General features: G+C 40.2%; 2 protein-coding genes across 9 annotated transcripts in view; one reads left to right on the forward strand and one right to left on the reverse strand.

Moving 5' to 3' along the window:
- cep350 (centrosomal protein 350) overlaps positions 1-14,970 on the reverse strand; it is a 34,554-nt gene extending 19,584 nt beyond the window's left edge. For 5 of the 8 annotated variants that reach the window (XM_046390941.1, XM_046390945.1, XM_046390940.1 and 2 more), the window contains exons 1-15: positions 14,598-14,970; positions 11,419-11,513; positions 11,181-11,224; positions 10,924-11,032; positions 10,629-10,794; positions 8,370-9,031; positions 8,116-8,229; positions 7,715-7,843; positions 5,272-5,388; positions 3,276-4,018; positions 3,027-3,145; positions 1,253-2,292; positions 905-1,040; positions 489-658; positions 152-329 (exon numbers count right to left, since the gene is read on the reverse strand). In XM_046390941.1, the coding sequence (XP_046246897.1) occupies positions 152-329; positions 489-658; positions 905-1,040; positions 1,253-2,292; positions 3,027-3,145; positions 3,276-4,018; positions 5,272-5,388; positions 7,715-7,843; positions 8,116-8,229; positions 8,370-9,031; positions 10,629-10,794; positions 10,924-11,032; positions 11,181-11,224; positions 11,419-11,494 (3,803 nt within the window). In that variant the 5' untranslated portion in view covers positions 11,495-11,513; positions 14,598-14,970. The other 3 variants (XM_046390944.1, XM_046390939.1, XM_046390938.1) reach the window with 3 other exon arrangements.
- Positions 14,971-16,532: 1,562 nt separating this feature from the next.
- Positions 16,533-19,852, forward strand: part of LOC124060660 (voltage-dependent R-type calcium channel subunit alpha-1E) — a 91,634-nt gene continuing 88,314 nt past the window's right edge. The window contains exon 1 of the mRNA XM_046391887.1: positions 16,533-16,663. The gene's annotated coding sequence lies outside the window, so the exon portion shown is untranslated. The remainder of the gene's footprint in view (positions 16,664-19,852) is intronic.

Genomic DNA, 19,852 nt, shown 5'->3' on the forward strand with positions numbered 1-19,852 from the left:
AAAGCAGAGCTGTACTGAAGGTTACTGAAAACTAGGAAGGAAGAAAATACGACAGGCAACTGGATTTAAGGTTTTTCTTTTACTTTTACAGAACTTGACTAAACTGTAGGGTACCAATTTCCCATTAATGTAATCTGAAGAATATCATTACCTTTGGTGAGATGTTTCCCTTAAAGTGTCATTAGACTGGACACTCTTAGCTTGGCTGTGGGAAGAGCTTTTGTCTGAGGCTCTCTTCCTGGAGTCAGATGATAATGGCTCTGAGGGAGGTGAGCAGGAGCTCCTCTGCTCTTCCACCAGAGTGGCATCGCTGTGGTCTGATGCTGTGCCTGCAGAGGAATGAGGCAGTTATAATGTGGGTTTTCTAACTACACAAGAACATCATTTGACCACATAAAGACTGTTTCCTTTAATCATTTTCAATAAAAATAATAAAAATAAAATATCTCAGTCATAAAAAGAAATTCTGCAACAACATTAAATTTCACCTCTTTTTCTGCCAGAGTGCTTAGAGAACGGAGAGGAGCCAGATGGTGAACCAGAAGAAAGATGCGGTGAGTGAACAGACGAGTGAAAAGATGAGTGATGTGAACTGATGCTTCGGCTACTTTTCTCATAAGGAGACCTCCTCATCAGTTCCTCAAAATGACTATTCACACTAAAAAAGAGGGGAGAAAGACAGAAACTCAAATCATTTTTAGACAAAATTCAGAATCTGTGACACAAGTAGAAAACATTATGTTTAAGGAAGATGAAATAAAAAGTAGGGTAAATCTGTCAGGAACCAAAAAATAAAAGGGGCGGTGTTGCTGTCTGAAAGAGCTGCATGAGCTTTCTATTTTTGTAACATGGGCGCCATCCAGTGGTTAATTTTAAAAACTAATGTCAACTACATGTCTCCTACCTGTGTGAGTTGGAGCCTCTCTGACCAATAGCTCCGCTGCTATAAGATGACACAAAGTCATCTTCATAGACTGCTGCGTCTACGGGTCCATTTCCAGAGTGCAACGACTGGGCAGATGGGGAGTTCCTCTCATTGACTATTGGACAAGGTTGGAGATTAAACATATAGAAGAGAAATATTAATGATCTTTCTCTAGACTGACTGTCAGGATGGAGTATTAAAAGGAGAAAAAAAAATGACCCTCAACAATTTTCATAAATCCACTCGTTGTTTGTTCACCCACATCTAATATGTAAAACTTGACTGACATATTTTCCTCAGTGAAAAGGTACTCATATGTGAACTAACCTCTAACATGGCCATGAAGGTTCTTAGTGAAAATGTTGATAACACTCAGAGGGCTTCCTTTGTTCAGCTCCTCCCAGGCTGCTTTGCTGCCATCATGGTGGGAAAAGGGTGAACTGAGGGCCGAGCACCTCGCTGCCTCCCTCTGGAACTCTGACAACCGCTGCTGAGCCCTTCTTTGACCTGCACAGTAGCTGACTGCCTCCAGGCGGTCTGCTGGTCTAGTTGCATGATAGCTGGAGGGGTGAGAAGGGCTCGCCTCATCTTCAGAAAAACTACCTTCACTCAGAAGAGGACCCTCACTGATGGAATCAGCACTTGAGTCATGCAGATCTGTCCGTTTCTTGTCCTCTATTGATCTATATACCGTCTTTTGTTCTGTTTTATTCATTCTCTCTGCCTTTTGTGAACCATTGACTAGCATCCTCTCTTCATGTGTGTAACTGTTTAGAATGGGTCCTGCTACAGTAGAAGAAATCGTTTGTGGATTTGTTAAATTGGTGTTTGTACCCTTTGTCTCTTTCTGTCCCCTGAAGGTGTGCAGATTGCCTGCTCCCGGAAGAGGTGTGTCATTGAATGAACTATGAGCTGTGCTAGTCAAAATCCTCTGGATCCTTAAAGCCATGTCACTGTTTTGTGTTGCAGCTGTTTCTGCCCAGCATATATCATCAAGATTAGCTTGAGAAGGCCTTGGAGCCAAAACAGTATCCACGTCCATCGAGGTTGATGCACCATAGTTGATCCCCTCCCCAGCAAGCTTCCGTGCCTCGCTCTCTATGCGGTTGGAGAGGGATGCAGCTGTGGCCTTGAGGGCTTCAATGCGGGACATTCTGGACCACGATTTGTCGGAAGGTGCCGTTGCTGGCCGCTGGGAGTGCTGGATGCCACTAGCTGCCACAGCAGTATCCATTCTGAGAAGTTGGGAGAGGAGATGGTCAGCAAAAGGGGCTAGCGCACTGCTGCTGGGACCTTTCATAGGTCCAACAGCTGGGCTTAGACTGTCAGGCTGAAGCAAAGGGGCAACTCCAACATCCAGATCATTCCTGCATAGGGCAGAGAAAAATATAACAGCTTGTTTTTAAATCAGTGATCAAACTAAACATACGTATGTGTTTTCATCATACATGCTACTGAATATAGCATGCAAGAAAATCTTCATTGTGAATACCCAGAATGTCCGCAGACAACATATTTACGGCCATTCAGGCATCAGAGTGCTGTAAAATTATTTCTTTGACATCTGTATCTAAACTCCCTTGCATAAACACCTTTATGCATTGCGACATGTTTACTGCTATAAATTTTTAAAAAATGAAAAATATTCACCAGCCCAATATGTAATTATATTGAACATAATGAACAGGATACAGCATACACTGTGACTGGAGGGAAAATTATAAATCAGAATAACTATAATCATTCAATATATACAGAGAAAAAGGTAAATAACTATTATCTCCAATGTTCTTGCATGTATCTAAAATAGGATCAGTGACTATGAAAGTACTTTTCTTCAATCTAGTACAAAAGTTCAGAGCAGTGACGCTTCTGGGGTACTTCCAAAGAGTCTGTACAAAAAAACAACCATCTGGGAACAAACAGTTTCTCTGTTTCATAAAGTCAGGTGATTCTCTAGAATTTATCACCCAAAAACTATTTCCAGGAGGCAGCAGATAATGTGCATTGTGTTGAAAATTGTTTGTTGTTTTTCTGTGTCAATAAATCTGAGTTAAGGAAGTTTGTTATTCTGGGAGTTTGTGTGCGTCCATGTCTGTACCTGGATAATGAAGGAGGTGGCTGATCATTCAAAGACCTATCACTGCTCGAGGGGCTCTGCGGTGCTTCTAGTCTCTTGTTCTCCTTGTCCGACTCTCCTGAGGGCTGGTACATCGGTCTCTGTGGCAGAACACACGTTTACAGAAAATCCACAATTTCTTTTTCTTACATGAGGTGATTTCATTCATTTGTTTCACTTAGTTACATTCTAACCAGTACAGCTATCATTTTTCATGCATATGTACAATACCATTTGAACAGAAGAAGCAGCACGCTGCGTCTGTATGGCCTCCTCGCCCAATGTGGACTCCTCCAGCAGCAGTTTATTGTAGGTCTCCTGTAGTCGCTTTTGTACAGGGGCCACATGTGTCTCACTGGGTAGGGCCACTGTTTTAACCATTTCTCTTTGCTTCCTGTAGAGCTCCTGCAATCTCTGGTTTCTCCTCTCTGCTTCCTCCCTGAGTGTTCTCTTCTCTTCTGCCTGACGCCTCTTTCTGTCCTCTTGTTGTCTGGAAATGTATTGTCGAACAGTATCTGCATCATAGTGTCGCCTTTTATGCCCCATGTCAGCTGTGCTGGCAGTCTCCGGGCGTCGTGTAGTGGGGCTGGCGCTGCGGCAGCCTCTTGAGGAGTTACCTGTGGCCATAGTAGTTCCCCAAGTAGATACTGGAGTCCTTGTTTGTGACCCTGATCCCCCTCTACCTCTCCTACCACTGCTGCCACCCCGGGACCTTTGACGGGCCCTCTCCTCCTTCTCAGCTGCTTTACACTCAAGCTGAAGATCATCAAGTATCCCCTGGATGTCTGCTGACAACAGACCTGCACTTGTGCCCACTGGGGCATTGTTCCGATCTGCTGATGACGGGGTAGATGTGGCGGTGGAGTGCCCTTTGGATTGCTCTCGAAATGCACTACGAGGCCTTTCTGTACTATTAGGGCGAGACCGTGGTTTTGATGCTGAGCGTGGGTCTGAACTGGAATGGTGACGGGAAGCTGGTGAAGAAAGATAAAATGTTACAGACGGCAACTGGTAATGAACTTATTAAAAAAACCACCATACATGTACATTAGTATTAGTGCATGCTACTAAACACCTCCAATTCCAATACTTTCAAGTGGAATCTAGGTTGATCAAACACAGAACATTTCTGATATATTTAAAACATATTTAATCAAAGGTATGACTGTGTGACTGGTCTTTAAATTTCTATTAGTAGTGGGCTATGAAATCCTGTTTATCTATAAATAATATCTGTAACAAAAAAAAAAAAGGTTTGTCACAGCTTTAAAAATACTGGATGCTCCTCCAACAAGTGACTGTAACAGATTAAAGGAAAAAAATTTAAAAGCTGAGGCACTAGACCCAGACAGAATTCAAGTACTAAATGAGAATGTGGGACAGGCTTGCCATGGCACCACTAATCTGGGCCAAACTGAAAATTCCAACTGAGATTTTACAGTATCTAATCCAGACAATGTTTTTTTTTCCAGAACATGGCTGCAGTGAGCCTCACTGCATCTTCCTGACTCGCTCTGCCCTTATGCAGAGTATGCACTGATAGCAACCTCTGAAAATCAGGTCATGTCTAATCATGCACTCAACCATAACAGCCAGTCAATCTCTATTCTTTACGGTCAGTGGTACCTAGTACAGATCATCTATGGCTGTGTATGTACAGCGGCAGCCAAAACTCTTTATTTATTGATATTCTTTGGCTGGCTCTGTTGTCAGTCTAGCTGTCTAACTGTCTGTGTCCGAGCCATGCAAAACTTTTGGCGAAAATTGTCCAACAGGATAAACTCCATAACAGGTAATGCAGCCAGTGCAGAAATGTCTGTTCAATAGCAACAGGAGAAAACAGAAAAAAAATAAAATGATCACACACAATGCTTGAAAGAAGGGTGAAAAGAGGAGGTGAACAGCAATTCAAGAGCCAAAGCTAATTTGTATGTCGGTGGTCAAGTCTATATGCAGTTGTATGTAAATAATAGAGCAGACATTTGGCATCAAGCTCACACATGCCGAGTGGCTCTTTAAAGCAAGCAGACATCTAATCACCTGGTTTATCTTTCTACCCCCGGGCACTGTTTAATGCCAAATGGCATTTGTTTTTACAAATGTTTACAGCAGAGATAATTGGGTTTTTAGTAGCGATGTTGGCTGCTGGTATTAAAATGGCTGACATAGTAATATAAGACATGGGTGCAGTGGCATGTTTACAAGAGTTTAGATCTCTAGACCCCACCTGTTCTGCTCAATCCATCAGGGGGTTGGGGCCTGTCCTCCCCAGGCAGCTTGGGATCTGGACCCAGTACCATCTTTACCAGCTTTTGGCCTTCTCGCCATGATGCAGGACTTATGGCTGCAGAGAAACAGAAAATTAACTGCTTAGATGTTGCCAGTGAAGAGCAATGCAATTCAATAGAGTTAATAAAGAGTCCATGAACATTCCATGGAGCATTTCTACGTGCTACAACATAGGCTCATTTGAACATAAACAAACACAGCTTAGCAAATGAAAGAGGTACAAGAAATGCAACTGCTTTAGTACAATCAATTGAATTTAATCCTAAATCAGCAATATAAAAAAGACATGAAGGTCCAGAGTCTGTTTATTTTTAGGACGTTACTAAAGAGTTGATGCAACAAAAGAACTTGGTTTTGCAGTTTCCCCTCCAAGTATAATTTCCTGCTTGCACAAGGCAGCTATCCAGCAGATAAATTTGTTTTAATTTTGCAGGGCTTTCAGTGCCAATTTCTACTGCTCAGTTTCCTGCCACTAACCCTTTGCAACGAATGTGAGAAGAATTTTATTTATGGTGCTCAGAGAAATTACATTTAAAAAACCGCAAAGCCTATTTACTTGGAATACTCTCTATTGCCCTTTTCACTATGAATGTATTCTAGAGAAGAGCAGTTCCTGGTAATGAAGCTGTACATCCACTAACTAGGCAGCTGTTTGTACTGAGTGGATGAGCCAAACGAACCAGGGCACAGATTTCACAGGGCTATTTATAAACATGTACCAGTACAAAACAGACCAGCCAGCAAGTGTGGGTAAAAAAAAAAAAAATGAATTCACCTAACAATCTCAATTTTTATCTCCCATGAATCATAATCAGTTCACTCAAATGTCAAATGTTGTTTATAAAGGTAATGTTGACAGAACAAAAAAAAAAACATGGCATTCAACTGTGAGTGCAACTTCTTCAATCTATAGCAGATGCACACTGAGTTATGCTGCAGATTAGCTTTTAAAAAAAAAAAAAGACAGTTGCACAGTTTTAATTTAATGACTAAATAATCAACTTTGTGGTACAAATATAAAGTATACTGTGCATACCTAATATGCTGTCACTAGAGGCTAACTTTAACCAAGAGGTACACTTCAAGATTAAGCAACTTAAATCAACTCTAAGCTGAAGAAAGCAGCTCTGTGCCTGGATGGTTTTTCCTGGAGCTGAATGAATCTGCACTCTAAGAGCTGGAGACATAATGTTAATAAAAACACAGCAGTCCACCTCCCCCTCATTTTGTCATACACATACAGGCATGACTGTAAGATGATTTCAAATGAACAAAGAAATTAATTAGCACTTCTAATTTTATCAAATTAGGCAAAGGATCATTTATGTTACTTGCCAGAGGTATTTCATATTGTATTTCAGTGGACTTCAGTGAATGGACTGGCACAAGACATATCAGAGCAAGAGGCTGAAAACATTGCTCCCTTTTCTATTTATTTAAACAAGAATTAATTTTGAATAGACACTTGTTTTAAATTGAAAACTGATTTTGAATCAAACTCTCAACAACTGAAATCTGAAACTGAATCAAATTGTGACCTCCCGAAAGATCCACATCCCTACTAGCCAGACTTGAGATTCACCAGAAAAGTTACACAAACACAAGTCGACATCTGGCACAAAGTGAATGTGCTAGAGCACAGGAAAGATATATCTTACACTCAAATGCTTTTGCAATGACACTGAATCATTCATAAGGATGATATGTCAAAGAAACAGAAGAAATGCCTTTTCTTGTGTCCAGGTCCACAAAACACAGAGAAAAAGTCAGCTAACATTCATGTTTATATATTTGCTTGGAAGCATCTTTGCAAGTGGAGAGGGTAGTCTTTTAAGTGTATGTATACTACTTCCTGGTCCCAGACTGCATGTCACACATTCTGGACATTTCTTCAGGGCTTAAAATCTTAACACAGACTCAGAAGTCAACAATGGTTCATGTGCTGGAACACATCCATAGGTTTGGTATGGGATAACTGAGTAGATGGAAAGAACACACTAAAGACCGTAAACTCAACATCAGTTTCTGCAGTTACTTTTTGTGACACTAACTAATGAAAGAATTCAGGCATGTAAACAAAGTTAATATTACACTTGTCAAAAGATTAAGAGATGACATCAGCCAAATCTTAACTCAGTTGTCATCAGCAAGAGCATGTGCGCACTGGAAAATAACAACAAAATGTACACAGAAAAAGGGACAAATAAACGAAGATTTTTCAGAGCGGCAAATCCAGCTGACATGCTCTGACTGGACCATGCTCACTGACCCTTGATAAAATCATGTCAGACTGCTCCACATGCTTAGCTTTCCTACTTTCACTAATTAAAAATAGATCAGAGGCCGGGTTGGCCATTTCACATAAAAGCGGATTATTATACCTGCTTTTCCATTTATTTCAGAGGAAGGGGCAGCTCTATGGACCTTCCTGACTGGCTTGGGAGGCCTCCTCTCTTTGGACCTTTCTGTACTCTGCTCCCTCTGCTGCTGATGCTTGGATCTGGAGCTCTCTGGACAAATTCAGAGAATAAGAATAAGAGATACGAACTGACAAACATTTCTTAATTAATTCATTTTTCTTCAATAAATCAAAAGCTGAAAAACAAGCCCTATGACCCAGGGTCACAAATCATCTGATGTTAAAAATCAAAGAACAATTATTTATTTATTATATATTTATTTATATACAGAATTTAACTGACTGGCCCATTCAAATAGATTTCCAACTATAATCTGTACTCCTTGCAGATCTGAAAGGAAAACCTTTGTGTCCCTTGCTTACCAGCAAATTGCTGTGACAGGTCTCTGTATATTTCTCTGCTGAGGTTATGAAACTCCTCCTCTTTCCAAACTTTCCCATCTGGAGTCCGGATCTTTGTCTCAGTGCTGTTGAAACCTGAGAAGTAAAAAATTGAAGATGTAAGATGTAGCATCCGTTTCCTACCATATGGCTATAATATTTATTCCCAGAACATCAAGCAATCACTACACATAACTTTATCACTTCATTTATGATACATCCCACACTGATGGTACCTTTATATATGGGTGCAGGCGGTGCAGCCGCTACTTTCCGTATTTTGGCTGTGGGCATGTTGCTAGTTCCAGCATTGTTACTTTCCACAGCTGCCATAATGGGCTGTTCCAGATAACCCAGCAGTTTCTCCTTCTCTGCAGCCTCCTCCAGGTGTTGTCTCTGCCTACGAATACGCTCTTTGAGCTTCTCCAGCTTATCATCAGGTTGATGCCGCCTTAGGTTCTCCAACCGCTGGGAAGCTGAACCAGGGCTGGAGGAGGGAGTGCTCTCCCCTCGTCGTATAGAGACTGGGGCTGGAGTTACAAATGGGCTTGACTCTTGGATATCCATGCCAGATTGTGCTTTGGGAGTTCTTTCTTCCACAGCCTCCTCCCTTGCAGGGACTGTTACACCTGTATTGTGTGACTGGAGTCCATCAGTCCCCAGAGTGACCAGGGCTGGGTGGTCATTGAGGTAGCGGACCTCCGTGCTCTCCAGAGATGAGGAGCGTGTGCTGTCCAGGTCCTTGTCTGTCTGTTTGTCCCTGGTGTCTCTCTGATAGACCAGCTGGCTGAGCAGAGGATCTGAGGGAGGCGGAGAAGACGGATACGAAGACCCTGGCACTGACTGCAGACTGTAGCCCTCCAGTTGAAAAGAGGGATGTGGTGAAGGGGTGGCCTCTCTGGAGAAAAACCAGATTACATGGGATCAGGAAGGGGATTTCAAATGATTTACTCTTAATTTACCACTCACTGAGTGCACAGAAGAGAATATTTTCGAGTGGCCAAAGGGTACAGAGAGATTGAGTGACATAGTCACTCAAGATGTCTCTTTGGTTCAACAATTTTAATTATTAAAAATTTATCACAAGAATTTGTGGAATTTTGACTCGTGGTAATTCTAAATCCAAATCTTGCCATGCCCTCACCAACTAACATGACTGCAGAGTAAGAATACTATTAGCTCTCTACTTACAGTAACACCAGAAAATGGTGTGAATATCATGTACTATTGTGTACAGCTGTAGTTTACAGCAGAAGATAAATAAAAAAGTTCTCAAATTTAATTTTTTTTCTTTGCCAGGCAAAAAGGCAGTGGAAACAAGTTGTGAACACAACATGTCTTGCACCAACAGTGAGCTTTTTAACAAACAATTCATTTAAACATCAACAAGTTAAAGAGCAACATCTTCATTCATATGGAGTCATGTTTCTGGCCACACAGGAAATGTAAGGGCAATACTGATTCTCCTTTAGCTCTACTTTCAGTCTCCACCAGCTTCTTGAGGACATATTTGGTTTATCAGCCGGTAAATGCTCTACAGTGCTCACCAGCTAGTTGCCAACTGTGGCTGTATGCTAACTGGTGACCAAAATGGTACATTTGCATGATTAACAGCTAAACTATGAACTGAAACTCAGTATAAAACTCGGTTAGGCTAAGAAGAGTAGCAGACTCATGTTTTCGCAGTATCAAAGACTGGAGCCTTGAGTTACTTAAGCACCTGTGAACAATTCAGCCGTTGGCTATTCAGAGGAAATGTCAAGAACATATGGTCTTTGAATGGAAGTCCTGAAGAGTAAAGCACTAGAGCATTAAGGACTGACTGGTAATTAGGTGAAAGAGCTCTCCTGATGTACTGCATCAAGTTAAACATAGAGAATATAGTTTCTACTGCTAGGGAGCTCTCAATCAAAACAAAAGTCCCTGATGTTGTAGTGTGGCATGATGGAAGATGTTCTCTTCCTTGGTGAACAACCATCATTACCACTGAAGATATATCTGACGTGACTAAGGTAGAAATCTTCATGGACAAGGTAACGATAATACATTACAGAGATTTTAGACATTTTACTGTGTAAATAACACATATTATATCTTTTAAACAGTGATGTGACACAAAATTAGCAAGGGAAATATCATAACGCGCGTCAAGAAACAACATAATCGTATTCTGTTGTCATGCTACAGCACACCCACACTAGACTATATGAGACTGATATAATTTTCATATCGTTTAAAAATATTAATATTAATGATATTGTTTTGGTATGTTATATAAAAGTTGTATCTTTTGGGTATAATTGTAGTTCATGTTTTTGTAGAGGATTTTGAAAAAGACATTATTAGTGAGGTGATCTGGTTAGTAACTGAAAACACCAACCACAGATGTTCAGTCCTGAGTAAGACAGAATACCATCCTATCCAAATATAGCAAGATACCTAGAAAGAGGCAGCTTAGGATGTTTCACGAATGTGCTTTAGTGCAGTCTTCCTACCTGTAGGAGGCCAGAGGTTCCCTGAACTCCACACTGGTGTTCCTTCGGACATTGCTGTCCTGAGTGGTATTTCTCAGCGGGCTGCGTGAGCTGCTCTTTTCTGGGCTCAGCTGACTGCGCCTCCTGTGCTTTGAAGATCTTCCATTGTCATCAGCATGATGTCCAGCTGTAATGGAGAGTGCAATTTATTGTAGTTGAAGTTTAAGTGCACAGTTGAATGGACGGCTACGGTTATGTTTTGCAGACGTCACAGTTGTTCCTCTAACGTTACTGCCTAAAGCTCCTAATAACTCACCCCCGATGCGAACTGTCTTGGAGGATTTCTTCTTGGGGGGGTACATGACAGATTCCAGGAGAACCCCTGTCCCAGGAACTGCCTCTAAACGGTTTTCTATATGCCGCAACTACAGAGGGAGAATACACACATCAGACTCGTTGAGTTATGTGAAGATGAAAACGAGTCATCTTCATCATCATTAGATATCACAGACTGTATTATATCACTTTTCTGTAATAGCGATGGTATCTGAGAACAATTCTAGGTGTACTTACAGCAGCTTTGGACTGAGCCAAACTTTGCCATGCAGTTGTCAGCTCTGACAAAGAGAATAGAATTTATTACAAAAAGTGATACAAAGCCTCCTGCTGCATAAGAGATCCCTGACACATTTACATTAAAAATATAAGAATTCAAAATAGTGATGGGGAAAATACTATACCAATTTTGGAATAAACACAACTACAAATGAACTGCCTTTTTTTTCTTTAAAAAAAACAAAACAAAACAAACCTGTCCCAATATTGTGATCTGTGAGCTGCTGAGCAGGGGTTTTAAGAGACACCTCAGTCCGCCTGCTGCTCCTCATCTCTCCCACTCACCTGCAGCTTTAGACAGGGAAATAATGAAAACCAATACTCAAAGAAGGTACATAAAAGACACAAGTCATGTCGGAGACACAATCTGCAGGCACAGACACTGAAATCTCAGCAAAATAGCAGCTAAAACTAAAAATGCAAACTGAAACCAAAACGAGGAATAGGATACCGAAACAAATGCATCAAGCGCTTTCCAACAAGAATATGACTCAGACAGAAACAAGCCTTAGAGGACAAAAAATCAGACTGCACAGCAACAGCATGCCCAACATGTTAACAATCACATAATAAATACTCTGTGTGTCTCCTAATTAATTCCTAACACCTCATATGTAACTATTATGACAACTTGACTATGAGCAGACTATGAGCACCCTGTCATTTAAAACAGGTTTCACAAGAGCACATTCCTTTAAAAAATTCCATGAGGAAAGGTAAGCAGAACTGAAGTTTGTCACATGACAGGCATGTGACATTTACTTAAAATACCTGTAATGCTAGAGCATAGTGTCTGCCAGACAGCACCTAGGTGCTACCCTCACAAGGTCAATGACAAAGATTTGTGACAAACTTTTGCTGTGATCTGGGAACCACCTTCCTGAGACAACAGTGGTCATGTTGATAAATTTATTTTAACTACTGTGTCTAAAAGGAAGTATAGCCTACTTAGTTGGATCATTATGGGTGTCTTGCACTCATATTTAACACTCTGTGAGTCATGAGGACTTCTTCAGAAGATGTCTTGTACTCATAATAACCACGCAACACTGCCCTGAGGCAATCATGGCAGGCCAAGTGAGCAAACAGGAAGAAAAGTGAATTTCTCTCCGCTTCTACAAAAACAGAATTTATTGGTGACAACTTTCCCCACATACATAAAACCATACACTGATGACAGTGATTAGAAACTCAAATTAACAGTGCAGGCAGCGAAGTAAATCAAGTTAACTAAACCAAACTAGACAGTCGCTCGTGTCTCTTCTGTAATATTATAACCCAAGAGGGACTGAGTCTCAAATCTATGGCAGAAAAGCCAAGTGTGTCTAAAATAACACGCCGTTAAATTGTTCGTATGTAACGTCGGTAAATTCATACACAGGACTTACGATTTCAGGCTGTCGTTTTGACCGTCGAGGTAAGCTGACGCTAGCAACTTGTGGCAAAATTGCGGCTTGAATTTAAAAGTGCACACGCCAGTATTACAGCAAACACTTCTCCCGTCAGAAGCTAACTTTTCCTCAGTCATGAACGTACTAAAGAGAAACTTACTACCGCTGTCAGCTGATTCATTCAAGTTAACAACCGAAGAGTCTACAAAGAGCAGGCTTGATCCAAGATTATAGCCCCGTATACCGGTCCTGTATTGCCGTCAGGGTGAGCACATCCAATTCACGCATTTAGAGCTGATGAAAGATCGTTACCTAAAAGTTTATTGAGACTGCATACTCGTCGGATGGCAGCTGAGCCCATCAGCGAGTATGGTCGATGTAGGGGGAGCGCTGAGGGACATAAACACAACTTCCCAGATGGAGTGCGACTGATTTTCATGAAGCAAGTTCAAGCCGTGTAAAATCCAAGATGGCGAAATATTTCTTCTTCGCTCACACAAACTGCAGTAGTCGCTCGGTGCTGCCACTTGCGGCTGAACAGTTACTCTACAAACATGTTTGGGGAAAAGCAACTTGGAAAGCATAGTTCTGTAAACTACCGAACACTTTGCACAAGATCTTGTTTGGTTAACTAAAGCTACTTAGAAAAAGTAGTCCAAAATTATATTGTGGGGGAAAAAAAAACATTAAACTGATTATCAATCAGACATCAGCCCTTCAGAAACGAGATTCCAGGTAGGGGCTATTGTATGAGGTAAGGATTACTCAGTTAGCCAGGTAACTTTAAACTTTTTGTAACGTCTAAAATAGTGTGCAGAAACTCATCGTAACCTTCTAATGAATAAAATGGTTGTGACTAATTGACAGTTGAATGTATTGCTCTAAGCATACTTAAGTGCAGTTTAACAAAAAGGCAATGGTAAAATAAAAAATGTAAAAAAAAAATCCTTCCTTTAATGGCACAAAAATGTAGCAAATGCAAAAAAAGGTAAAACGTAAAGTGTATCACTTTGCAAGTATGGATGTAAGTGAACTACCAGCAAGCTAAACTGTAGTTACACTACGAGTTCAATTACATGTAGTTCACTACTCCCTAAAACGGATTACAAAACACTCCTGTTGGGACATAAGAATGTTGCAATATGGCTTCCGACCACTAAAGTCACCACTGTGTAAAATACTGTTTTACAGCGCCCCGACCGCTGAGTAATGAAGAAAAAACGTGCCATCTTTGACTTTACATGGGCTGTGTTGACTTTAACTTTAATCATACTCACTCTATTGTAGATGGTCCTGTTTTGTTTTACTTTACTTCTACTTGGCATCGCCTTTGCTCCCAACATAGGTCGCTAGGAAGTTTATCTTCAATTCGGTGACTTCATGTTTTTAATATTATTTTGTAAAACATGGAGAGACTGAAATAGTTGGTTTACGCTGATGATGTTAGTGAGCTACATCAGGACCTTTACAGAGGCTATTAAATAAAGCTAGCTGCCGTTAGTGTTAACGACACTTTTTTATTATACAACAAAATAATCTATAAAAATATTACATGAAATGGTAGGTAATGTCGATATCAATTCAACGCCACATTCTTGAAATGACCTGTGTTAAGGCTGTGACTGAAACACCTTGTCCAGGAATTACTCTCCTTCCCAATCAGACAACACAAGCCATCGTTAATCTACTTTCGGCGATGTAATCTAACAACCAGGATATTACTATTCTTTAAAAACGTCATCATTATTAAATCACTCTCAACTTTTTAACAACTATGTCTAATTGTCTGGTACAATTGTTGCTAGTGCAGCTTATATTTGCATCTCATTCTAACATCTAACTTCAAGATGACTTATTTCGAAATGTCTTCGGTCCAGGGAATAGTCGGAGCCGCCAACTCAATAGAGTTAATGTTACCGCTAGCTGACAATAAAGTCATGACTTAACTTAGCTAGACATCTCTTTGGAGAGACAGAAGATATACCTTTAGGGATGCAGTCCGTTGTGTCTAGATGTCCACATTCATGGTGACCTCTTGATAAGAAAATCCCAACTTCTCCCTACTTCTTCAGTTTCGTTCAGCTGACTATTTGCTAACGTTAGCCAGCTAACGCAAGCAAACCAATGTTAGCTAACAGTTGTGCCAACTAAGCTAGCAACTTTTTCTAGCGACATGTCCCCATTGTTGTTGTCTCAGCGTTTGTCCAAGCAACCAGATATCCACGTCAGAGGTGAGATTCATAGACATAAATGTCGCTACCCGCCTCTGAGGTTGTCTTTCCCGGGTTACTATGTTGATGTTTCTCTTCGGTGGAACTGGGGTAACCAAGACGAGTAGGTAACGAAGAAACCGAAATATCGCGAGCATTGGATCACGTCAAAAGCTGGGCATGCGCGCGCGCACACAAAATTACACAAACAAACGCAATAAAACTACAACGAAACAGCAAAAATGACCATAACTAACAATATAATAATACAGTTCTAGTAATAAATTATGGCAGTTAAAACACAAATAGTTCAAGTACCTATTGTTTATTTTGTGGTATTAAATGAACATTCTAATGGATATTGACCTTTGGATTACAGTAACAGATATTTGATTAAAATGTCATTTAAAAAAAGAAAATTGTAGCAAATTTTTAAATATTAACTTTTGGTAGTTGTTACAATTCAATTTTGTAGGCCTACTCTGAGAAGTAACGTATTATCTTTGCTGAGAAACGTACTGTACATCAGTGACTCACTTTATAATATTTCTTATACAGTAATGTACATCTGAAAGATTTGTTGTGCTCAGTTTCACTCAACCCACCGGGCGTCATTTATTGGCACGTTTGCTTTAGGACTACACTATTTGTCAGTAGCTGTAAACGGAAATTTGAAAGTGTAATTGAAAAATTTCACTTGGTTGCTTTTTTTATTCAACAAACTCACATAGTTAGGAAAGAAACAGAAACCATGGGTGATAAACAGAGTCAAATTACCACACAAAGTACATACACAATACATTAGGCTACTACATGAGAAAAAAGAAAAAGAAATATATAAAATAAATAATCTTCTCTTACTCTACTACATACATTTAGAAGTTTAACTGGCGAGATAAGAATTGTTATTGCACATATTTTTGAGGTTCTTTTTTCAAATGTTCGATCAAGGATAAGGGCAGACAGAGCAGAGACAATTTATTTGCGTTTACTGCCACCCAGCGGCCCAGCGTGTATTACACCTCAGGAACACTGTCACGCACAGACACACAACACACCAAACAGTGCTGCATCACATTACCTTCAACATTCTACTCAATCAAAACAAAAAACATTGACCCGCTAACCCCCACTGCAGTTGACTTTGTTTCATCTCAGGAAACTGAATTTCCTGAGATGACAAAAGGAAGCACTGATTGTTTCATGTTTTGCTTCATTTCCCCCCAGACGGACTAATGTTTTATTGTGGGTCCAGTTCAATTCTCATTTACTGGTCCCAGTGACAATAAATGTAGTGCATTTTGAAAAAAAAAAAATAGTCGAAGTAGTTTGAAGTCAGGATGTGTGCTTACAGTCAACAGGTGAGTCATAAATATGTAAACTGCAGTGCAGCCGGGAGCCTGACATCCAGGTTTCCAGGTTATGGATGCTTGTTTGACCATGCAGAAGGCAACAAGTAGGTTATCCTTCCTGTGCCGTGCTGTTTATGGGTATTTTCTGGCTTCGTGTTCATGTGGAACTAAATACATGCTGACATAAAATTTCATTAAGATATCGAATACGTCAATGGCAGCTTTAATTATATTTCTAGACGTCCTGTGAAGATAAGGTGTTGTAACTGGTAACTGCTCCAATTCCCCGGATTCCCCGTGGCTAATAACTGGCACGTCTCTGTCTCTACCTGTCTGTCCGTCTGTCTATCTCTCTCTGTCTCTCTCTCTCTCTCTCTCTCTCTCTCTCACTCTCTCTCTCCCTCTCAAAGGAGGTGGTCGTATCTGCTCCCACATTTTCATCTTCTGTGGAAAGGTGAACGAAATGGAAAGGAGTTCTCTCTTTCTAGGTAAGAAGTACCGCGTAATTCATAGGTCGTTGTCTAACAGGTTAGTTAAAAACACGCGCCTGTGTTACTGTGTTGTGCTTATCGTGCTTATCGCCTTTCCGGCAACTGAAGCTTTTTTTGGGGTAGAGGTTGTGTGTGTGTGTGTGTGTGTGCCACCCAGAGGAACAGCATGCACAGATCCATAAGGAGGAGTCTTCCTTCAGTCTTTATTGACAGGCTAAAGATTAGCAGTGTAATACAAGTGTATGGTTGTGAAGCTTTTATGTGACTTGAAAGATAACAGCTTGCAGTTTTGTTCATTAAAAAAAAAAAACACAACATGTTTCTAGGAGACTGTGTCAGGCAGATCCCTGTTTTAATTAAAATGTTTTGGTCCTGACAAGGAGCTGTTTTTTGTTTTGTTTTGTTTTTTAGCTCAACTCACCTAATAATAATAATAATAATAATAATAATAATAATAATAATAAAGATAATAACCCTGGCTTGTTGTATACTTAATTAGCCTACAAAACATGACCAAATTGGCAGTGTGCTAAGACTGTGACTCTCCTCACTTTGGCTTTTCCCAGTGCAACAGGATGAGGCAGGAGACTGAGTCATGAGACTGAGACTGATACAAGAAGATTCAGATCTTCATATTTAGTCTTGTGCAGAATGACAGAGCAAGTGTCAGTGAAAGAGCCACATGGAGGCGAATTTGAATTAGGTTCTGCTAATTACCAAGTAGGCCTAAATCTGATAATGATTACATTTCAAGTGCAGGAAAAGAAATCTCCCCAATTCAGTCTCAGAGGCGACGATCATTACTTCAACAACAGAGGAATTAATTAAAGATGAGAAAATCGAAACTACATTTGCTGCAGTGAGTAGAAAGGAAGCGTGTGTCTGAGAAGTTGTTAATGGGGTTTTAGATATTATAACGCTATGGTTTGCCTGTGTCATTCATCTGTCATTTCGTCTTTGTACTTCTATGACCTGGGACGTTATCAAATGTTACGTGTTAAGTCAATATCTTCTTGAAAAATGAACCCTCATTAAAGCCTGTAGTGATGCATTTCGATAAACTCATCCATCAGAAGTACCATAACAGCCTGTTTTCTCCAGTCATGCCAGTCTGACAACAAAGGAAGAGGCAGTTTGAATAATCAGTGTTTGTGTTAGATGACAGGCTGCATGAGGCAAACACAGTCGACTTTGTCACTTCGTATCCCTCGATTCTTCAAACTCGAGCCTTAAAAGCACAGACACAAAACCCACTTATCGTCTAGTGGTTCAATAGCCAATGTGATCAGCTTTGAGCCAGAGCTGATCAAATGATCTTATTTTGAACGAGGGCAAATGGACCACTGCTTGGATCAATTCTGCTTCTCTGGAGTGTCTTGTTAATTATTTCATCAGATTAACATTTGTCATTATCACTCCCAGTCTAGTTTGGCTATATTTTCCTGTTATTGCCTTTTGGTAATCTTTTCTTGTCAAGTGCTCTAATTGTCCTCATTGAATAATACCACTCTCCTTGGAAGGGGTGCAAATTGGTTTTCATGGTGTATAAATTAGTTCTTCTATTCAGCATGAGACTGAACCTGCCTGTACCCCTTGAACTGAAACAAGCTTCGTGTTCCTTGGACCACCTACAATACATATTTAAATGCTGAATGATTATGAATCATGCACAGATGATTAATCATATCCTTTACAGCTTGAAGTCTAAATTCATGTTTAATCGGCACATTCTGTCAATCTTCAGTCTGTTAAACTCTTGGCATGTAAATGTGCACGTAAACAAACAAATCCTTTGTTGAATTAATCACACCAAAGATGAGGGCCTTCTGAAATGCTTAATGTGTGATCATTGGTTGAAGTGAAACCTTAGATACTCATTAATACAGTTCACCAAGGCAATCACTTAGAGGCAAAAAGTGCCAGGACACATTGGACACATACTCTTTCTATCCACCTGTGGTTTTTGGTTCTGTTTCCGTCAGTGGTCTGAAGACGTGTTGGTGACTGGAAATCACTTAGTTTATTCTGATATTGATACTCATTTGTTTTCTCTTATAATCTTCAAGGACTTAGCAATGAGCATCTCAATGAAGGCAGATTTGTTTTCTTATTGACTGGACCAGAGCTGGATCAAACAGGGTTGCCAAATGCAGTTACTTCATGTACCATAACTTGCTCAAAGGTCTCATTTTGAAAGAATACATGCTGTAGCTTGGATGAATTGTTCCAGTTTTGTGGTACTTCCTCCACCCTGTCGTACACTCTGAGCCTATATGGGCTGCAGTGGTGTGGTTGCGTCCGGTGCATACTGTTCTATAAATCGAACCAGTTTATTGGTAAAGATTTCATGACAGTGATTTAATTTCATATGCGCAGCAGCATAGTGGCTTCCCATTGAACCTGACAGAATCAGAGTAATGAATGCAACAGTTAGGCATTCAGCGACCAAGATTAAGCTGTACATGCCAACGTATTTCTTTTATTTGGACGTGAAATCAGTGTTCATTCATTTGTATGTTTCAAATAGTGTTGTTTCTCCTTCACTTTGAGGATAAATTTAGCAAAGATTTAAAAGTCAGTGGCCTTTTTGCCATATATTCCCTGTGGAAAACATTGCACAGAGAGAGTGCATGGCAATAATGTGTATGTATGAGATCATTTTCTATTATTATACAGTATAAGGATGGAATGCTGTAATGTAATTGTGAAGACATTGTGTACTTAAAGCCTTTTTTGTGATTTTATGCTCTGACAATTCCTTTCCACAGAATTCAGTTATTTCTGTGGTAAGATCACAATCAATTTTGTCACTTGATATTTATATCAGTGTGTTATTCAATTTACACTGCACACAGGTGAGACTGTCTGAAGTGCCAGAAATGTAACAAAAATCCTCAAAATGTGAAGTGAAGCGCGTTTTTATGTAGAACAGCTGCGGACATCAGAACATGAATTTGATGCAAATCTCCAACATATTTTGGAGGTGACTCAGGAGAGCACAATGTATATTTAACTTTGCGTAATGACAAACTTCTCATTTAAGTCTCAGTGTTTATACTGCAAGCTGTAAAATATCTCTCAAGTCAGCCTCTAATGATAGCCAGCCATCATGTTCATACCCTGATGTAGTTCAAAAACTTTGCATTAAACAGCAGCCAAAGCAAACCACTGGGATTTCTCACTGAC

This window comes from Scatophagus argus, chromosome 6, assembly GCF_020382885.2.
Source record: "Scatophagus argus isolate fScaArg1 chromosome 6, fScaArg1.pri, whole genome shotgun sequence".
Lineage (NCBI taxonomy): Eukaryota > Metazoa > Chordata > Actinopteri > Scatophagidae > Scatophagus > Scatophagus argus.